Here is a 22,093-nt window from a genome sequence, read left to right as displayed (position 1 = left end):
TCACTGTGTCCTCCTGACAGTTAAAAGAAAAATAAGCTATTGTGGATGACACATCAAACCCAAGAGTTGGTGAAGATTAGCAGGGGCGGCCTGCATGTTACCCATCAGAAGGTGCTAGAAGGGAGAAATCTGCAGCTAAAACTGTGAGATAACAGGACTGAATCACGTGCTCAGCCCCACAGCAAGTGAAGAGAGGCCACTTTCATGTCCCTTCACACTACACACCCATGCACCTGCACAAAAGACAGGACAAACCATTAACCAGAGCAAGACAAGTAGTGTGCATACATTCCCATTTGCTGGACCTCAGTCACTGCCACCAGTCTGCTCGTATCTCTCCGAAGCAATAGACAGCATAGGAGGGCAGATATAATTAACCCACCATGATGTTAAGGAATGCATGTGTGTTTCACATCAACTAAGATTTGCCTGCCTATGGAAGGCACTTGTAACAGTGCAAACTGATGGCATCAGTTTTAACAGTACGCAGAATTGGCCCTCAGCTCACAGGATAGACTTGTTTTGTCTGGCATAAATACAGTGATGAATTCTCATTCTCAGAGTTTTCTTCCCCCTACTGGCTAATAGTGCTAAAAGTTCTCCCTAAGGAAGACAGTGCTTCTGTCTCCCTTTGTGGTCATTAATCAACCTGGGGCAGGATAATACCAAAGCTTCTCACAGGATGAAGTAACAGAGCTGCAGGCTGAAGGGCAAGAAGGAGTTAACACAGCAAGCAGAAGGTAGGCCATTCTGTGGATGGATCTCACTTATGTAAGCAACAAGAGAATGTGCATACTTGGGAAGGCCCAATGACAAACAGTATGACATATGGTGATTATTCATTTGCTATACACACTGCTGATTTTGCGTATCTGTATGGTTATAACGTCTTCCCTTTGTTGCAGGATTTTGAAAATTCAGGTGTAGGACATGACTACAGAACATCACTTGTCTTACAAACACACACAAAGATAGGTCCTATTTTAATGCAGTATTTTATGCTGCAGAGAAACAAAGACCTCTCATGAAGCTACCTTTTCTCCAGTGATGTAAAATAATTAACTTAGTCTATGGCTCCTCTTTAAATATGTATGCAAAAATAGGCTACTAATATCATATAATTATATATAATGGAATATTTCTCATTAATAATGTTATTGTGCTTAAATACCTTTGTGAAGAATTTAGCTGTAAGAAAGGGTCACACAGTTATGAAACATATTAGTATTCTATGCTAATTCAGACCTAAATTAGTCATCTGTCACCCCAGTGGGAAATGTGAAGAACTTGAGTATTCCTCTGTATACTCTCTGTACTGCACCCATTACGGGATACCAGGGAGTGAGATCTCTTGTGACAATGTAAGCATTTCATAACACACTAAAACCAGGAGTCAAGTGAGGATGAGAATTCTAATTGTCATTTAAAATGACAAAAAACTTTCCAGTCCTTGAGTAAAATGGGAAGTTTTGCTGTGGCTTCACCACAAAGAGATAAAACACAAACTTTATTATTTGATGTTTAAAGTCTCATAATCTACAACTTAAGGGATGTGAATCACGACTGCTGCTAGAAACAGGGTGCAGACAGAGTCTGTTCCTTCCTCCCTTGATTTTCCTATACTTGGAGAGAATTGCTTTGCAGTTTCTGGATGGAAGCAGCCATTACATTTAAGGCTAAAATAATGCACTCGTGTTCCACCCTGCTATTTTGCCTTCTGTCCATCTGGTCATACAAAAATCAGATTCACTCCATCACAGACAGCAAGTTGAAAGCACAGGACTTTTTTGTCTTCTAAATCAAAATTAAACATAAAGGGCTGCTGAGCCTGTCTTATGGTTACCCGGGAAATACACGAGCCAGATACTCATTCCTGATAAACCTCCAAACCTGAGAAGAGTTGGAGTTATTCTTGGCTTGCCCAACTCAGGAATTTATGTCTTGGCAGCAATTAATAAGTAGCGATTAATGCTTCCTACAACACTGCTAATGCAAGTGCTATAAATAATGTTTATAAAGAGATAAACAGCCATATTAATGGCCTCCAGCTATTTGTGCAGTTCTGTAAATATTTTATCTTGTTGTTTTACAAAAGAAAGATCACACTTACTTTTTCTTTTTTTTTCTTTTTCTTTTTCTTTTTTTTTTTTTTTTAAGAATGAGGTGAATTTTTGCTTGCACTAATGCTTTCACATTTTATTGCAAACACAAGGCCCTGCTCAACATCAGTTATACCAGAGGTACAAATATTTAGGCCAGGAGAGCAGATGGCCATGCAGCTGCAGGTCATAAAGTTCTTGCATGCTTTAAAGTAAACACTTTCAACTCTATAAACTTTACATTCTGGGTAGTTCTTGAATTTGAACCATCTCAATAGATGAAAATAAAAATCATAATGCTTGTTTTCATGTAAATTGAAGACTGCATTCACCTGCATGCCACAGATGGGGTCCTCACAAAGGTAGACACCTGGGGACTGGCCATCCTGCAGGCTTCCTGTAGCCACTTCAGATAACAGGTCTCTAAGATTTTCTTCTTTCCCCCACACTTCCACTGCGGAAATTCGGACTGAGAAGCGCGCTCCTGTCTTCTCTTTGCGTTCATTAATCAACTTGAAGAGCCAGGAGATGGCACAAGGGATTATGCCGAGGTTTTGCATGGAATCATCCTTGCCAATCATGGTGTACGACTTCCCTGTCAGGAATGGGAAGTCAGAGAAAGTCTTTCATAGCCTTCTGCAAAGTGATCTTATCATACACAGCCTCATGAAAACAATTTCTTCATTACAAAAAGGACATTCAGAAAAGGGAGATAGACAGACAGACAAATAATTTGTGGAAGATGGAGAACGTTTCAAACTGACAGATTAAATCTTGAGTTTCTTTCAACAAACTGTTATCTCACATATTCCTATGACATGCCCTATGTCCTACACAGGGTACGGCAGGTCCCTACCACTCAGCACAGCAGCTAGTACCGTGGCTGAACAGTGATGTAAACTGAGCAGAGCAGGAATGCCATGGTCTCTAAAACGCCCTGTTTTCAACACTGTGAGTGCACTGTATCCTGAATGCCATTTTAAAATCATAGAATCCTTAGAGTTGGAAGGGACCTTTGAAGATCATCTAGTCAAACCTCTCTGCAATGAACAGAGACATCCACAGCTAGATCAGGTTGCCCAGGACCTGATCCACCCTCACCTTAAGTCTCCAGGAATGGGGCATCAACCACATCACTAGGCAACCTGCTCCAATTTACTGCAGAGCTCTACATTATCCTTTATACACTGCGTCTGGGACTGATAAAACCTTGGTCCCAGCAACACAAAGATGTAACTTTATATAGAAGAAGAAAAACCACAAAAATTACAGGCACATGTGATCATTTGGCGCACAAGTGGGTGCACAGCAAGAAATACTGTATCAGGGTGTAAAGTTTCCGCTGTTTCATTATTATTTGACTCTGTAAGTATAGCTTAGCTCTGGCTTCTCAGCTGTACATGTTTGTTCACTGAGAACAAAAACAGTTCTATCTTGTGCTGTCTACATATCAGTATACACCGACAAGTTCAAAAACAGTCCTAAATTTGTAATACAAATAATAAAGATATACATAATTTTGGGCAAGTATTTGTGGTTTCTTTGATTTGTTTTATTTCATGCGTTGAATCTAAGTGGAAAAAGACCAGTGAAAAGGATATTTTATATATGCATCACACCAGCAACAGCTGGGTGTGTTCAAGGTTGGTGGACTGGTGAGGACAACAAAACAACTGCAGAGACTCAACTCAAGCTCCAGCAAAGTCCTAGCTGGGTCACCTCTCTGGACACATAGCACTTGTGAGATACCACTATCTGGTGGCCTTATTTTCCATCTCACCTGCCACCTAGACTTTGGGAAGTCAAAAACATTAAACATCCAAGTGCTCATTCTGCTGCTACTTTTGCTTGGTCCAGAGGCATCCTGGGGATAGCTGTATAAGTGGTCTTGAATCTAGGCACACCTGTAAAATTATAGGTCCCTGCTGGATCATTAATTAAGAAGATACTAGAATACTAAGAATTGCTATAGTACTAAGAGGACTGAATGAAGCAACAACTCAAGACAATCTCTGCTTCAAAGAGCATGTTGTTCAACATTTATGCCAAATTGATAGACGTGTAAATGAGAAGCAAAGGTGTGATGTAAGGTCATGCATACAATTTATCAGGAATGCAAAGATAAATGAAGGTTTGCTTTCCCTAATCTAAAGTATTAACAATCTTGGGTTACAAATATTCACTTTGCTGCTCAGATAAAGACATTTAACAATACCAACCAAGTTTGGCATGGCCAAAGCAGAACACGCAGCCATCTGCACCGTTGACCACTGACTGGATCACCTCAGCCACAGTCCCAGCACATACTTCAGCCTGTCATAGGTACAAAGAAAAAAAAAAAAAAAAAAAAAAAAAAGGAGAAAGAAAGAAAACTATCAACAATAATAAGAAAATTCAAGAGTGTTTTCAATATAAATGGTCATAATTACTTATGTAAGTACATGAAACAGGACTTTTGTTCTGTCAAGGAAGTTTCATTTCATCAACATACTTTCTGGAGTTAAACAAAAAACACATCCTGTAACAAGACAGAGGGATGCAATTGGTTTGTTAGAACTGCCTATTAAGAGGCTTTCTTTTTTTTAATTCAAAGGGAAATACTGAGAAATATTAATAGGCTCTGTTACTTTCCCAGTTATGGATTTCATTTTCACTAGCAGGTAGGTAGGGAATATAAGGGGAAAACAACAGCCTCTGGTACTAGCTAGGTGACATTTCTTAGTTTTTTTCTACATTTTTATGAGTCTTCGTTGCCTTTAGCAGGAGTAGATTCCATCCCAAAGACTATAGCAGTATTTTAAGAAGTAAAACATAAATTTACGCTGTGCATTCTTAGATTTAAGGTTCAGGCACTCTCTAAAGTCTTCTGCAGTAACTAGCTATCATTACAGGATTGAACAAAATCAGAAATAGCGGTTTAGGGTTCTCTGCGAAGCATTTGGTTGGGATGGAACTACTGATCTGATCATCTCTGGTTCTTCTGCTGGCCCTATGTCCTAGTTCTGTTTAGTTCATAGATACAGAAGCAGCATTGCAGTATTGTTTTCTAATTATACTCTGAAATGTTACTTTATTCTTTTACTGTCTTCCTCGTGGCATTTGGGTAACATGGTTCATCAAATCAAGGTCTAATAAAAAACAAGAAATCAATATATACATGATTAGAGATTTGTGGACTAAAATTCCAATCCTTCTACTGTGAACTGTTCAAGTAATCCTTGACTTCATAATGAATAGAGCATTGCATCAAAGAACCACAGTTCTGATCAGATTGCTGGATACACCAAATAATCAATTTAAAATATGCAAGTTACTAATATTCAGGATTTGCATTCTAGGCAACAATTAGCACTTTCATTGCACATATGCTTTTAGGAGCAATTGTTTATAGCAAGAAATAAAGAAAGCAAATGATTATTTAGATATAATCTAATAAATTTATTTCATTATTAATGACATTGACAAAATTCAACTCTAGCTAACTCCAATGAAAGTATGGCTATCACAGCTGCAATCAGTTTGGCTCTGGTGCACATTATTGTTTAGATAACTGTTTTGATCATATTTTGCCTACCTGTGATGCATCTTGGGGAAAAACTGCATCAAAAGCAAACATCTTGGGTGGAACCTGGTTGCCCCTTTTCTGGAAAGCATTCTGACCTCCACAGGTTACTGGGTCGTAGAGCGTGATTTGCTTCTTACGGGGGTCAACTTTTAGGAAAGAGCTGGACTCAGATGTGTCTCTGGCAAGCGTGGAAGAAATGCGCACCATGACTTTGACCTGTTAGCAAACACAAGAAGATGACCTCATTTGATGAGCTAGACTCTTGACGTGTTGAATGAACTTACCATAACACTCAACCAAATCTTACTAACTTTACTGTATCCCCATGGAAGTCAGTGTAAGAAACAAGAGTGATTACACACAGAATTTGGTATAAAATGCCTACTGCATAAAGCCAGAACTTGTCTCTATCTAAATCAACAAGCAGCCTGTGCGTACAGAATTTATGAGGAATCTCATGGTGCTTTAGTGTCCATATTACTCAAGAACAATGAAGAGGTATTACATCACCTTGTCTTACTCTCAATATAAATTGAAAAGTAACTGTACCCTAATGGGCCAATTAAGAAGGCTGGAAAGTAATCTAGACTGTTAAGCTACTGGAATTGCTCTGAAGGAGTTTGATCAATAAAACAAGCACATAAAAGCCAGATTTGTAATTTACACCTTTCAAATTCTACCCAAATTCAAAAAGGATGAACTGATCAGTTTTAAGTGTCATTATCAAAGAGTTGTGAAAAGAGTCCTGTTTTAATGGCCAGATTTTGAAATCATTGTCAAGGGAGTGGAAAGTAATACGCAATAAAAGATTTGTTAAAACATGTTAGCTCACAAAACATTAAATGACTACCTAATAAGATATTTCTATGACAAAAATAGTTCTTCATGGATTTAATGAGATTATACTGCATTCTTAGCCCAGTTAGTAAGCAATTTAGATGTAAATAATATGGATGATTATCATTCTGGCTTTAGTTCTCCCCATAAATTCACTACCTGCAGACAAATCTGCTTCTGAACTTTACAAGGCAAACATCACCTCTCTGCCAGGCCTTGCCTTCTATTCACAGCTGCATTTATTTTGCTCTATAGCAGACTGTCACATAAGCCAGACAGAACTTTTATATAAATGTTCTTTAACTGTCAGTTGTATCACATCCACAAACAGCCAGCATGCAAGTGACCACAAAGAGACACTTCAACACAGACTTGGTACAAAGCCACTGTTGAGATGGCAGAAGCACACTGGGAGGAGGCTATAGCTCTGAAAGCTAGACAAAAAGCTGAAGTTCCTGATGGCCTCATTGAAACTGGTGTTTTCTGTATGTAGACCTCATTTACTGCTTGTCTGAGTTCATTCCACATTTAAGTAAAGCATCGATGTGGAGAGGTCAAATCTGAGCATGTATTTTTTACACAAGTCGTCTGAAGACAATGGAATGAGACTAGAAAATAATCTATCTTGTTCAGTACTTTTGTATTGTCATCCTTACATGTCTATGAGTCAGTGATAATTTGAATCCTATTTTAAACCACAAAACCAAGATGTCACATGATGTCATCAGATGGTGAAATGGTTAAGAACAGTCTGTGTACGTGACTCCAGTTTTACAGGATTATTTGTGAGGAAAGAAGAATACTCCTTGAGTGTGAATTTCTTATTTTCAATTTTTGATGAGCTGGATTTTCCTACTATATACTACTTTTTTTAAACAGATGTCACTTATTAAGAGTACTACACTGATCTGCTGAAAACCAAAATAACTGTCATTCTCCAATTACTTTAAATAAAATTCTTGTTCTGCTTTAGAAATCCATTTACTTATAAGTTTACGTGCATTTTGGCTGCTACGAATCCATGCCCTCCAGATCCTTGATCATTATGTGAAAGAATCACAGAATCACAGAGTGGCCAGGGTTGGAAGGGACCTCAAGGATCATGAATCTCCAACCCCCCTGCCACATGCAGGGCCACCAACCTCCACGTTTAATGCTAAACCAGCATTAGAAAGATAAGTGAACGCACTGAGGATAAGTTTCTTCAGGCTTCATACAACGAAAACTAGGCAAAATTTACCAACATTTCATACAGAGGCAGTCTAAGAGTCCTAGCCTCCAACTGCACAGGCATTTCATTTCAACTTCAGCTATCAGTCTTGTACCACAATAGCATCACCAACTCAGGTCCTAATTAAGCCTCTTCACACAAAACCAGAGTAATAGCTGTCACATACAACTCCAGTATTACTGAAAATCCTCCTAACTTCTAGCAGCTATAGTCACAGAAGCTCAGGAATCATATTTGACTTTCCCTGGAGTAAAAGACCGACTTAACTGAAATCCTAAAAATTTACTAGCATCAGATAAACTGAATGAATCGCTATAAAAAAAAGGAACTCATCTCAGAAGCCCCAGGAGATGTCTAACAGCATAAACTGACCAGTCAGCTTTTCAACTCTGACAAATAGAGACATTTCTGAAGAAAAATATTCTATTAGCATGAACCTTTCTATTTCCTGTGCATTGGGGATTTTTGTTTTCAGATCTAATTTTTCCTGTTTGCTATGGCAGAGGAATACTACAATGACTATCTGTGGGTATCCTGACCACTGGATCACTTGTTCTGAAGCTAGTTGTATGCAGCTGGTACAAAGAGAGGTATGCACCCAGGCTCAAAGAAGATGCAGTTGCAATTAGACACTTCATTATTAAATACCAATACGCACATTACCTACACCCAAGGATTCACACAAACATTTCCCAATAACGGCTAGAATGACAGTAAATCAACTAAACAACAGCATTAGAAACAATGGAAAAAGATAGACTCCTGCTCAGCCATTACATAGTCTTTCATGCAATTTATGACTGGGGGTAGCGGGGTGAGGGGTTTGAAGTCCATGCTGGCCGCCACAATCCCTGCCATTGGGAAGGCAGTGCAAGTGAGGGAGCATGTGAGTTCAGTCAGGTATGGGGATAGCACAGGAACCTAATGGACTTTATAAAAGACTTCAATTAAAGGAATAGGCAGGTTGAAGATCACAGTGCTGCTCTGGGGAAGGCAGAAGTACAGTACGGTTAATTTGAAGCTAACTGAACAGTGAAGTTTAAGAACTCTAATACGTTATGCTTGCAATTTATATTTAAATAAACCGTAAATTGAACTTCTTCTTAAGAAGAAAGCAGGTTTTCTGCTTCACTTCCTATGTGTCATTACTGTTTTAGCCTAATGCTACAGTTCTCCACTAATCTCTTGTAATTGAAGGGTTTAAGAGATACCACTTGTGATTAACGGGACCACTCTGTCTGCCAGAAATTCTTACTTGAATCCCAGTGATCAGGCCTTGGCAGCGCCCAGCCTTAGATGCACCTCTGACTGTTTCTGCAGGGAAAGATGAAAGCACTCTCTCGAGACATGTGCTGAAGATAAAACAAACAACCTGGGCCTAATTTTGATCTAAGCTTACAATCTTGTAAATCTAGCTGAACTCAGCTAGAATTAACCTCGCTTAAGAGTGGAGAGAGAATAAAAGAGAAGGTCACTTGTTTTGCATCATTATTGTGCCTCTTCTAAGACATAAATTCACTTCTTAATTCTGCTCACACTGAAAAATTACTGTATTTTCTCCTGTGAGTTCACAGGGACTGATTTGACAGCTATTCAATCCAGCAGTACCTGCATTTCCTCCAGTGGACTACCAGGTTCTACCTGCAAAGAATTGTCCTGTTCTTGAAATCTGTAGTCATTTACTCCACAGTATTACTCCTGAGCTGAGTTTTTTCATATTAACATATATATATAACGTACATATTTAAATTACATAAACTGTTTTTCAAAAAATGCACAGATAATTTCTGTATCTGTATAAGAAACTTTATATACACACTTTTATTTTGTATATGGTAATTGTTAGCATTCAAAATTACTGTTTCTTCCTGGCTATCCCTCAGTAGCATCAAGGGAGCACTGACGTGATACCACAGTGCTTCTCTACCATAAAAATAAATGCAGAGCTTTTAATTGCTTCTATTGCAATTTCTGACACATTAACCGTATTTGTTTGCTTCCTCCTTTTATATCTCGCACATCTCTATGAACACATCAACTATTTCTTGAAGATGGTATTTGCTAATTGCAAAACTTTTTCCCGGTAAACACAATTTGTGACCTACCGTGTACGTTTTGTTATGTTCCTTCTCTGAGGAGGACAAAGGTTCAGCAGGCTCTGCAAATTTGAGCAAGTGGTGCCACTGGAAGGAAGGAAGAAAGGAAGGAAGGAAGGAAGAGAGACAGAAAGAAAGAAAACAGAGCCCAGCCTCAGCAACTGACACTCCTGTGTCTCCAGTGCCTGCAGGGGTCTGTCTGCAGGACCAGCAGTGAAGCGAATGTGGAAGAGGGGACAGGTAAGAGGTGTCAAATCTGTACCAAAGACGGATAACTACAAACAGAGGCTGGAATGAGGCAACAGAAGCAATGGGGATATTATCATTTCCTTCTACTCTTGCCTGTAAGATTTCATTTGGGGTTCATTTATCTAATTACTGCAGGGATAGGGCTAGACAGCTGTTGCTTTGGGCACTGTGCTTGCCTTTATGAGCTGTTTTTCTCATCAATCATTTGAGCCGCTTCTGCTGGATGTGTGCTGGGTAGTGGTGGGAGGCAGGAGCTGCGATACAGTCACGGGTGAGACAGGCCAACCGGGGCTATTGAGCTGTATTAGCACTCCATCAATGTAATAGCAATCACTAGCTGCAAAAACAGCCTTATTGGAGGTTAATGAAGAGTGGGTTTTGTAATTTCTCACTGTTACAGTTGTAAATAATGGTGGCAGGCATGCATTTTTGTCTTAGCAGCCACGAAATACTACAGCACAAGAAAATCTATGGCATCCCAAGTGGTTAAGCACATACATTTTTAGTGTGATGGATGTAAAGCTAGAAATCTGTCTACAGTGTCCAGAGAATATAGAAACGGTCTGTTAAGTATTTTAAAGGGTGTGTCTTACGGATCATGAGACAATTAACTGATTGTGCTAAAATGAAATGTGGACCTTTGAGATAAAAAGACTAAGCAAGAATGAGACAAATAGATTGCACGAGTGGACACAGTATTAATGAAAGTCCTCTGGACACATCTGGCAAAAAAAAAAAAAAAAAAAAAAAAGCTTAGGGTAGATTATGCTGATGTAAATTGATCAGGAATGTACGTGCACAAGCCTCATTCTCAGTGCTACATTCGGCATGGAATTGGCATGGAAAGGCTGTTACTGTTACTGCGAGCAGCAAAATATTGCCTTGGAAAAGCAGTGGAAGCAACTAAAAAAAAAAATTCATTAAGGCTCACAGGTCTCTCTCTTTTTTTTTTTTTTTTTTTTTTTTTTTTTAACAATTGTGCCTCTGTTTTTTTCTCATGATTGCTGAAACTAGCAATTAAACATTTCCTTTACTAGCTCATTAACCCCATCCTGCATGGCAGTAAAACTGATTTGCACTTCCAGCAATAATGGAACGTAGTTTAAGTGTATTGTAACCAAACACCAATAATATTGTTCTTATCTTGAGAACATAACCTTATCAAATGCATGATGCATCTTTATTAATAAACTCAGTAAAATCTGGTGTGAAATATGTTCAGGTCACAGGGCATGGCTCAGTGACCTCTGTCTTGTTTATGTCAGCAGTAGCTTTCAGTTTTCATCCCGTAATTCAATGTAGTTACGTGCCCTGCCTGAAACCAGTGTCTATGTCCCATCAGCCCAGTCGCTCAGCTGTCACATTGCTACTTCAGCATTTGTTAGATTACCAAATTACCATAAGGCACTGCAATTTTGTTCTGTTCCTAAAAAGAAGTCATAAGAATCATCCTGTCACAGAAGCAACCTCTCCCTAAATTTCCCCATGTGCCACAGACACTGTGTGTTCCTTGTTTTCCTTTACCTTGTTTCTGATATATTCAAGGAAAGTCTGCACCTCAGACCTGCACAACTGGAACAATCTGTGTTTTCATAGAATCATAGGCTGGGTTGAAAAGAACCACAATGATCACCTAGTTTCAACCACCAGACCAGGCTGCCCAGAGCCACATCCAGCCTGGCCTTGAAGGCCTCCAAGGATGGTGCATCAATCAAGACTTTTTTGCCTCAGGTTTTGCCTCAAGCAGGAGGAGTTTTCCCAGCTTCCAATGCTCTCCACATGCATTCAGAGAACTGCATCTGCAACTACAATGGGGTCAACAACAGCCTAACTCAGATGATATACGGGGGTAAATGTCACCTTTTTTTGGAGAATATCCTTAAGTGGCACTGTTACTGGTACATTCTTAGGAACAACAACAACAAACCAAAAAAAAAAAAAAAAAAAAAAAAAAAGTCTACCACCAAAACACACAACACCAAAGAGTTTTCAACAATCCCAAATGAAAACACAGGATCCGCTGGCAAATCTTGTCTTCCCTGCTGTGGATCTGCAGATATGTAAGTATAAACATACTGGTAAAGATAGCAAATGCTTTACCTAAGCCTCTAACATACTACTACTGAAAAAAAATTTGCTCTGCTTCTCTCACTCTGGTAAGAATTTATTTTTCTGAGTTGAGTAGCAAGTACAGCTGGCTGCCATGAATTTCAAGTGCTTGGCATCAGACAGATTAAAATCAAACAGATATTTTGCTTTACTTCAGTAACCTTTTACAGTAGAACTTCCTGCCTCCTTCTCTCTACTTAATACAACCATTTCACAAGACTCTTCAGGTACAGAGTGCCTATCTAGCAAATTAAACATGACAATAACTGTCCTTAGGCATTTTGTGTTCTCTGGCACAAAATGGCTAACACCTTTTCCTGTAACTCTCATTCTCTGATATGGTAAAACTACATCAAATGGTCAATTAAGATGATCTTGAAAAAGCAATCTAGTGGCCGGGGACCTTGTTATCAATGCACAAAGATGACTGAAGATGACTGAATGCAGTTGCACAGGAATGCTTCCTGCTCCTTTTTAATTTACATTACACTCCCAGCCACAGCATACTGCCCAGCTTGTCCATACTTTCTTTAAATACAAGAAACTCAGGTGGTACAGTACTGATTTCCTAAGCAAGTGATTTGTCAAGTGTTGTTCTGTTCATATTCCAGCCTGGTTTGGCATCTGCAGATTCTACAAGACGATCAATAAAACCAGAAAGCACATCTATGGCACCAGTGAGACAAACCATCCTAAAGCAACTTCTTTCCTCTGTCTCCTGATCAGAGACAAGGCTGCATTGTTCTTGCTGCCTACACAGGGCTATGATTGGCCCCCAGAGCACACAGGAGCAGGCAGTGCAAGTCACTTGGCTTTTTCTTATAGGCAATGTTCATATCCTGCTGCAGTACAGAAAGACTATAGGAATTTTTGCTTCAACCACTCAGAGTTTCCTGTAAGAAATCTACCAACATACTAGAACTATGCTGACTCCATTGCCACAACAACTGGTGTGGACAGAATACAGCAGCAACATCAACAGTAGCATACCTCATCCATGCTACTGATAATTAGGTTTGCTACATTACTTCTAAGAGACCCAGTTCTCCTTTCTGTGAAGCTATGGAAAAGGTGAAAGAATGTGGCTCAGCAATTTTAAGCATGTAGGCTATCTCATGTCTAATTAGAGAGAGGGTGGCACTGAGGGCTTCACATTATATGCTTTCCCACGAGAATAAGAACTCCCAGGTGAACAAGGCTCTCTGTTTTTTGTCTCAGGAAACAAGAATTTCTGTGGTGAGAACTCAGATAAAAGACAAAGTTTCTCTTCCACATGCCTTTGAGACGTCTTTTCAGTGCTACAGGGACGAAGTATATACAAGTATTGCACAGAAGATGTACAACCACAATTGTAGGCTTTTCCATTATTTATAAAGATGATCCCCATGACTGCATACAAAAGATTTGCCAGTCTGCGCATAATGCTATACGGCATAGCACCATAAATAATGAGTCGCAGTGCAATCAAATAAGGATTTACATTATTTAAGCCAAGCTGAAGGAGGTGACAAATTGGACTTTAATGCAGATAAATGTGGAAAAAGATGTGAAGAGCTTGGGAGTGGCAGTTGGTAGTGACAGCCAGTATACAGAAGGGATGGTTTATGGTACTGACTAGGAAAAATATTTGGGAATTCATGGGGAGAAAAAAAAAAACCTAAGGAAAGCAAGGGGCTGACATTACTGAAGAGAGTCCACATAAATGGATACAGTTATCATATTAGATGACATATCTAATATACACTTAAGTATTCAAAGTAGAAACCTTGTTTCTAGAAGGGGAGTATAACCATACAGTGGTGCCGTGAGGCATGAAACATCCAGTCAAGACTTCAAGGATTAGAACTAGATACTTTAGCAAGGATTACTACAGTATAACATCATTTATTTCAACAATAATTCCTTACTTACCTGGAATTATATGTGATCTGAATTTGAACTTTGTTAGGAAAAAGCATGAAAAAAAAGGAAACTCAAAAAAGGAGGAAACAATAAAACCACATTTCTGACTTCAAGCAATGAAAATTATTTATCTTATTAGTAAACCTTCCACCTGAAGACCCTGCAGGGCTTTGCAAAGGCTTTTGACAGAATTATGACCTATTTACAATTGCACTCATTTTCCAACTATAGAAATAAAGCGTAAGAATAAAGGAATCATCCAAGATCCCATCCTATATATGAACTCTATTTCTTCCTCTTCCTATGCCATAATCATAGGCTATAATGTTTCCCAGGGTGTAAATATTGCATTAAATATAACTTCTCTTCCACATTATATCCTGTTTAATTCTGCCTGCGTTGCTTCCATTTTGGCAGTGGTAAAGGAGGTCACAATAGCTACAGAGCCTAAACAGCCAGGCACTTAGAATTAATGAGATCCATTTGTAACATTATATATTACCTATAATTAGAAATACATTTATTGAACCTTATAAGAAATCTGTGGAACAGATTTTTATGCTGGGCTTGATTCTGCATGCCTCCAAAATGAAAAGGATTATTTACTGCGCTTGGGACAAGAGAACAAAAGACAAGACTCTACAAGCTGAGTCTAAAAGCTTATGTAAATCTGTAACATACCATCTCCAAAAGGGATAAATTCTGTGAGCCTCCCACTGCTGCAGACTGCGTTGACATCCCACTGGTCCTCTGCTGGCTGTGCCAGGCCAATACTCCCATGGCTCACCATGTTACTTGTTCCACTTCCTTCATTCTGTGCCACACAAAGACACAAACTGGGGGCAACTCATGCTTTCAGGGGAAAGCCACAGGCCATGATGACCCACCTTGTGGATCTTGTGCTCTGCACCAAATCTACAGTCTGTTGTGGACATTACTGTGATTTGTGGGATGCTGCAATTTCTTTTAGGCCTGGAGAGAGGAATACTCCCCAAAAGTCTCCACTGGGCACATACAGCTTATCAAGGTGCTTTCCTCAGCTCCTCCAGATTCCCTTTCTGATGCTCTCTTCCTCAACTATTTTTCTTAAAAACCTTCACCAGCTGAAGCCTCACTCAGACATGGGATTTCTCCATGATCTTGCTTCTGTCTGCAGCTAGATAAGCTAGCCATGAATATGAAAGAGGAAGTCTGAGGGAGAGATTCTAGTGACTGAGAGATTTATTTCTGGTCCCTCATCTTATCACACCCATGAGTGTGCATCCTTAGGCAGCATTCACACCTTCAGGAAGTAACAGAAAAACATCAGACTTCTATTTTTAGTGTTTCTCTTTGTTCCATGTTTTTTCTCTTTAATTTCCCACTCTCCCTTCTTCCACTTGGTGCCCTCATAATCACTGCTTTTCCCTCTTTCCTACACCATCCACATTTGAAGCTTTAAGCATTGGGAACAACAGTAAGAACAGCAGCCAGTGATAAATTTCAGGAAAATAATGAAAGAGACAGCTACCTTGAATTGATATTAGGGTTAGAGAACTCTCCTAGCCATCAGCAGTTTGTGAGCAGGAATCTTCACCTTTAGTGACTCTCAATGACTTCCACTTCCCTGAATTCCTTGTTATTTTTTTGAGTCTACATCAGCTTCTAGCACTCTCAGCATCTTCTGCCAAGGATTCCCATGCTTTATCTACATCTTTCTCTCTCTCTTTTTGTTTAGTCTACTACTTGCTTACTTTTTCTGATGTTGCCCAATTCTTTCTATTGGGAAATAGAACTGCCTTTGGCTGTCTGGATCACTATGAGCTGCACAGCGCTCCATAATGTTTCCCTTCACCTATCTATGATGTAATCAAAAGCTCTCATGAAAAAGTCCTCCATATATGTTATTATTTCTACTGCTCTGTATCTCTTTCAGTTCCACTCCGTTCTTTTTGGCATGGCACACAACTTCTGTGGTACAAATGTTCAACAGATTTGTTAATAACAAAGCAGCACACAGAGCCTTTTTACTTTGTTCTTTATTCCTTTTTAACTAGTCCTACCATTTAATTGCTTTCTGATCAGTAGAGAACACAAGAGTTGAAATTCTCCATGCCAGTACAAGGCACAACAACCTGACTCTTATCCCTAAAGGGAAGTAAAGCAGAAAAATAATGCCTGAGAAAATTAGTTTCTAATACCTGAGAATCAGTAAACACAACTTCTGGTGGCACAAAAATCCAAGGACACGTTAGCTAGGTCTACACTGCCAGTGCAAATGATCCTGGCATGCAGTTCCTGGGCATGCACCTGATTACAGTCAGGTAGGTGCAAGAAAAGAAATCCAGGTACACAGTCAAGGAGTATGCCCATCACTGATTCCAGTCCATCTGATTACACAGCCAAGGTATTAGGGCTAGCAAGAAACAGCCAACAAAGCACCAGTGTTGCCTGATGACTCTTGGCACTAATGATCTCATCCACTGCTTTCTGCCTTGTTAAATGTATTGCCAAATAAATAATGGTAGTGTTTGTGAATGAACTGGATAACTATAACCACTTGCCCTACTATGAATATCTAGTGCTTGTTTGCAGTCTTTGTACATGCCCTTAGAAGACATTCTGCAACCTTAATTCAAGCAAAACTTCCATTGTTTTCAACTTAAATGCTATTTCCTGATGCTCGCACACTTAACCATGCAACCTTAACATTGCTTTAATGCTGACGTTCACCAACAGAGTAATTCATTGTTATGTTTAGGTTAAGGACTGTGTAATTCTTCCTAGCAAGTAGCAGCTCTTAATGAATGGCACTTGATCAATAATGCAGAATTCAACATTTGAGAATAAAAAAAAACCCTTTTTCATGAGGGGTGTCTGTACAAAATGTCAAAATCATTTGTCAAGGGCCCAGACTGATAGCCTGCAGCTGCTGTTCACAAGAACTGTAAAAAAAATAATTTTGCTGGGACCTGCAAATATGTTTTTTTTTTTTTTTATATTGAGCATAATTAGCTTTTTCCATAACCAAAACACAAAATAAGGACTTATTGAGTGTGAACACTGTGGTCATTATCAGAGGGTTTTAAAGCAAAACTTTGCCATACCACTACTCTGTCTCTTAAGTTGCTAGTCATAAAGGATCAATCTGTCTTGGTTTCCAGGTGCAGCTTCAAAACAGTCCTCACTGTAGCCGACAGACTGAACTGCTTAATAAAAATGCAAAAACACACTCATATTCAGGTTTCAAAACCTTGGATTAATAAGGCAATTGGACAAACATTTCAAACCAAGAGAATGGTAAAAATGCTTCCTCTTCCTGATATCTAGGTGAAACGTGTCTCAATGGAGTACGTAGTTTTGACTGTTATGAAAAGCTTATGTTTTTTCTAATAAATGATCTAACAGAGAAGCACATGGCAGCTTCACTTTCTTTGATAATGTACATCCAGCAATAGCAACAGTTAAGGGTCATAGCCACCACTGATAAACATGAGCAAGATGATGAACGCAGAGGTTCACTGAAGTTTGCTTCAGTCCTGCAGAGCATAAAGAATGTAGTCATAGGTGCCAAAGTGATCCTGTCTTGTCAAATCCTAAGACTAGTCTGATCAGTTTCCTAGATATCTTACTGACTTGAATAGCTAAGACTGTAATGTCACTCTGGACTCACTGAACCCAAGCAAGGTCCCCCACATTGCAACTATTGCCAGCATGGGGACTGCATCACCCAAGGATAGTTTCTAAAGATCACTTAGGAATCACTCAGGAAGCCTTTGTCTTTAGCTAGCCTGAACTACACTGATGATTTATTTCTTCCTGATGCAAACAGAAAGAATTATCTGGTGGTACAAGTACAAGAACTCAGTGAAACTGGGCAGGCAGCACTTCTATGACTCCCTCCTCCTTCTTGGAGATGGGAGACAGAGCTGGCTACTTAATCTCCTCTGTGCTCTTATCAATTCCAGTCTGGTCACAGTGATGTCACCATGAGACAACAATGAGGCCGCACAATTCTCAGAATTGAGTTCCCTTGATTTAGAAACCTTGGTGCCTTTGGTGGGTAACAATTCCTGCAGAGACACCTCATCTCTACTGATACTAGCGGAGATATCCCAGCTATTACACAGAAGAATTTGTTCCTAAATCCATCTCTTTAAAAAGCCCTTTTTCACCAGCTATAAAATCTTCTATGGTAACACAGCTATTTGTCATGGGTGGCACCGCATGCCAGACAATGGCTATGAAAGTAACAGTCAGTGCACAGGTTTCACAAATGATGGAAGCAACTAGTCTTCTCTCAAGCAATAAAAGGATCTTTCATTTTAAGATAATTCATCTTCCATGCCTGTCACTGTTGTAGCTTAGTATCAAGGAAGAAATGATCTTTGATGCCTTGTAACATTTTGTCATTCGGCACAAAGTAGAGAGATTAATGAAGACAAAAAAAGGTTGCTTTTTTTTTTTTTTTTTAAGAGCCATCTTCCCACAATAGATTAGGGGATAGACAGAACAAACAAGCAAGGTGAAATACATCAGAAAGATAAAAGGGAGAAGATATTGTAACAGCACACAGTGATTTCTAATGCACAGCATAAAATGAATCTTGATGAAATATTCACACACCAAATCTAAATGTGATCCTCAGTCAGCTCTGTATGGTAGGCAGTGAGACAGCTCTACTGCCTGCACATCCGGTGAAGGATAGTTTTATACCACAAAGCCAGAACAAGGTCTGTCTTGAAGTAAGTGACATTGCCTGAGTACAGACTGGTCGTATACATCAGCATCAAGTGTGAGAAACACAGAAAGAGAGCATGGCCAGGTTTGGGACAAGATCCAAACGAGAGCCATGCCAACCACAACAATATTCAGATTTTTCACTGGTGGTGCCAAAGCCAAAACTTGGATCAACTTAGATTTTCCTCATTTCTTTCGCTACATAAAATCCTTCCAAATAGTTCCTGGAATTGGCAATACCACATTTAGACTGAATGGACAAAATATTTGTCCAGCTGGAAAGCCTGAGATACTGTCGCAGACACAAGGGCAAGTGTTATAATGAAAAATTAACAATCTGAATTTTTAATTGGAGCCTCTTGTCTGCATCCCTTGTAATGCTGATGTACAGCATTATAGCAGTACATCAGTCCTTTTTTTAAAAAAAAAAAACTGTCATCACAGCACTCACCTGGGAGGCAAACTATGCATCACTGTACTTTTTTCTTTAATAGTCCCATGTTTTTTATTCTTATGTAGTATTTTTGCTATACAAGGTAAAATAAGGACACATGCAGATCTTATTTTGGAAAGAGAGCATCTCTACTCTTGATATAATTATATCTGCATTTGATTCAGATGCTCACTAACACAGATCCTAATAAATGGTAATCTATCATGGTTGATACAATCTTGTGTATACCACTATTCTTACTGTATTTCTGTTAAATGCTACATGTCTTACTTGACTGCATGTGATTTTTCATTAGCTAATATTGAGTACAATTTATGATAAGAATATCTCATGCAACATCATCGAACCAAAGGAAACTCGCTGTCATTAATTCTCACCAGTTTTCCTAGATGTTGCAAGAAATGTGTTCTCCATCAAGATGCTGGAGGACATCCATTCACTGCATAATACAGGGTAAATTTCAGTGGACTGACTAACTCTGGATGTCCTTGTAGAGTAGGATTCGGTAAACCTCTCAATATTATTTTAATTAAGCTGTTATAGTCTGTCATGTCAAAACATAAAAATAGAGATTATATGAAACTACATTAGGAAACCTCACAAAGCCCTGATTAATGGTCTGATAGGTTGTAAAATGAAGCCAAACTGTAAATTTATACTGAGGGCTTTTCTAAAATGTGAGTTATTGACTTGACAGATTGTAATAACTCTCCAAACTGTTTTGGTCTCTGGTTCAAATCTTTTCTGTACAGCTCACTGACACACAGTAAGTCTAATTTACTATGTCTCTTACTGCATGAACATCCATAGACCATAATATACTTTAGAATATATCCTAAAATATTGCAAGTGACCAAAGAGACAAAAGCATGAGAAAGAAGTCATTTATCTACAACAAATTCCAAATAAGGATAACTCAGTATCACTCCTGATAGCTCACCTGGCAGAAAGCTTTCTAACATTAATAAGATACCAACACCAGAATATGACACATGGAATTTGTTCTACACATCTACTACCTTGGTTCTCCAGTGAGAACCTCCAACCCAAATCATTCTACAATTTGCTATTTCAGTAAGTCATTACTTTCCATAGACCTCACACAGGAGAAGTACCTAGCAGATTACATTTAAAATGTTATATTAACATATATCTCAAAAAAACACTGGAGTCCACAAACTTCTTCTATCTGGACATATTTTAATCACCTTTAAAATACCTCTGTAGAAAGGATTAAACCTCTGCTTATCATGTAGGAAACACTGCAGGGGAAAACATATTTCGGATTGCATGGTGCTCAGCCCCTATAGCCAGTACAGATGAAACTCAATCTACTCAGCTCTGCCATCTGACCTGGTAGCAAATAATTACAAAGGGCATTAAAATGCAGTATGCTGTCTCCTAGTAGGAGGGATGGATCTCAAAGCCTATCTTGCCAAACCTCTGCAACGTGGCATTTATTTTCCTGAAACTCAGATCTTCTGGGCTTTTTTGTTGTCGTTTCTTTTCTTTTCAGAGCAGAGGCTTTGACCAAAATACAGCTTTATTTTGCACAGAAATAAAAGCCTCCATGACTGAAATTTTTTGAGAAATGCTAAAATTATTTTGGACAAATTTAAAATGAATGGTATGATAAAACAAATTACTTTTCTCTTACTGAATTTAATTTTCCATTATAAATCATAATGCAGACTATATCTTCATAAATAAAGCATAATTTTGAAATAAAAGTACTCTTTACCTGTAGAATCCTGTAAATGTGTTAAAAAAAAAAACAAAAAAACCAATCTGCTATTCCTAGCTCAATCATTACTCCAAATTTCAATCAATCCAATCCATTTTTAAATAATCTGATTTGATGATTACTGAGGACTAGCATGAAATGACAGTGAAGAGCTATTCAGAAATATTGCAACTAATGTAAAAGATGATGCAGAATAATTAGTAGAACTGGATCTATTAACTGGACATGTATTAAAAACATAAATACCAGAAGCGTAAAGCAAAACTCAGGAGAAAAAAAATACTAGTTTTTAAAGCTTTATATTAAACTTAATAAAAATTGAGGAAAATAAGACTGAGCAAGTTCATAAAGAGAGTACTACGCACATAATTATGTCTTTTTGAAGTAATATTACATGTGTTTTGTAGAGCTAATCTATACTTTGTCACTCTCTGGAGATGCATATTCAAACTGCACATATATCTAACACATTTCCCCATTCAGAAAACCAATTTATCATCTTTGGATGAAACAACATGAGCTAAATAAAAACTATCCTCAAAATCCAGCCTAAAAGCCAATATATTTTTTTGTGCAGAAAACTTTGAATAGGAACTGGCATACGTGATACATTAATCCAAACCTACATTTTCCAGGGGGTCTGAAAATAGGCATGTTTTTCATATGTAAACCTAGAAAAGCATATTAAAATCTGTATCATATAGCCTTTCCAAAGACTGCACAAAAAGGAACTGAGGTTGTTCAGCCTGGAAAAGAAAAGACTGTGGGGAGAACACCTTGCAGCCTTCCAGTATAAACATGAGGGAAATCAACTTCTTGCATGGGTAAATACTTGCAGGACAAAGTAGAATGGTTTTAAATTAAAGGAAGGGAGATTTAAATTAGATGGCAGGGGAAATTCTTTACTGAGACAGTGGTGAGGTGCTGGAAAAGGCTGCCCAGAAAGGTTGTAGATGCTCCATCCCTGGGGGTGTTTAAGGCCAGGTTGAATGGGGCACTGGGCAGTCTAACATAGTACTTGATCCAGCAGCTGGCAGTCCTGCCTGTGGCAGGGGTTTGGAACCTGATGGTCCTTGAGGTCTCTTCCA

At 38.7% G+C, this 22,093-nt stretch overlaps 1 protein-coding gene across 1 annotated transcript in view; it reads right to left on the bottom strand.

The window, feature by feature from the left end:
- The window catches only part of KIF26B (kinesin family member 26B), a 284,016-nt gene that overhangs the window by 56,510 nt on the left and 205,413 nt on the right, over positions 1–22,093 (bottom strand). Inside the window, exons 6-8 of the mRNA XM_042892546.1 lie at positions 5,674–5,880; positions 4,319–4,412; positions 2,432–2,694 (exon numbers count right to left, since the gene is read on the bottom strand). Coding sequence (XP_042748480.1) covers positions 2,432–2,694; positions 4,319–4,412; positions 5,674–5,880 — 564 coding nt within the window. The remainder of the gene's footprint in view (positions 1–2,431; positions 2,695–4,318; positions 4,413–5,673; positions 5,881–22,093) is intronic.

The sequence above is a fragment of the Lagopus leucura genome, unplaced genomic scaffold (genome assembly GCF_019238085.1).
Source record: "Lagopus leucura isolate 7727_CA_CO unplaced genomic scaffold, USGS_WTPT01 Super-Scaffold_73, whole genome shotgun sequence".
NCBI lineage: Eukaryota > Metazoa > Chordata > Aves > Galliformes > Phasianidae > Lagopus > Lagopus leucura.
The sequence above is the reverse complement of the archived record's forward strand: the minus strand, read 5'-3'. Positions and strand labels throughout refer to the sequence as shown.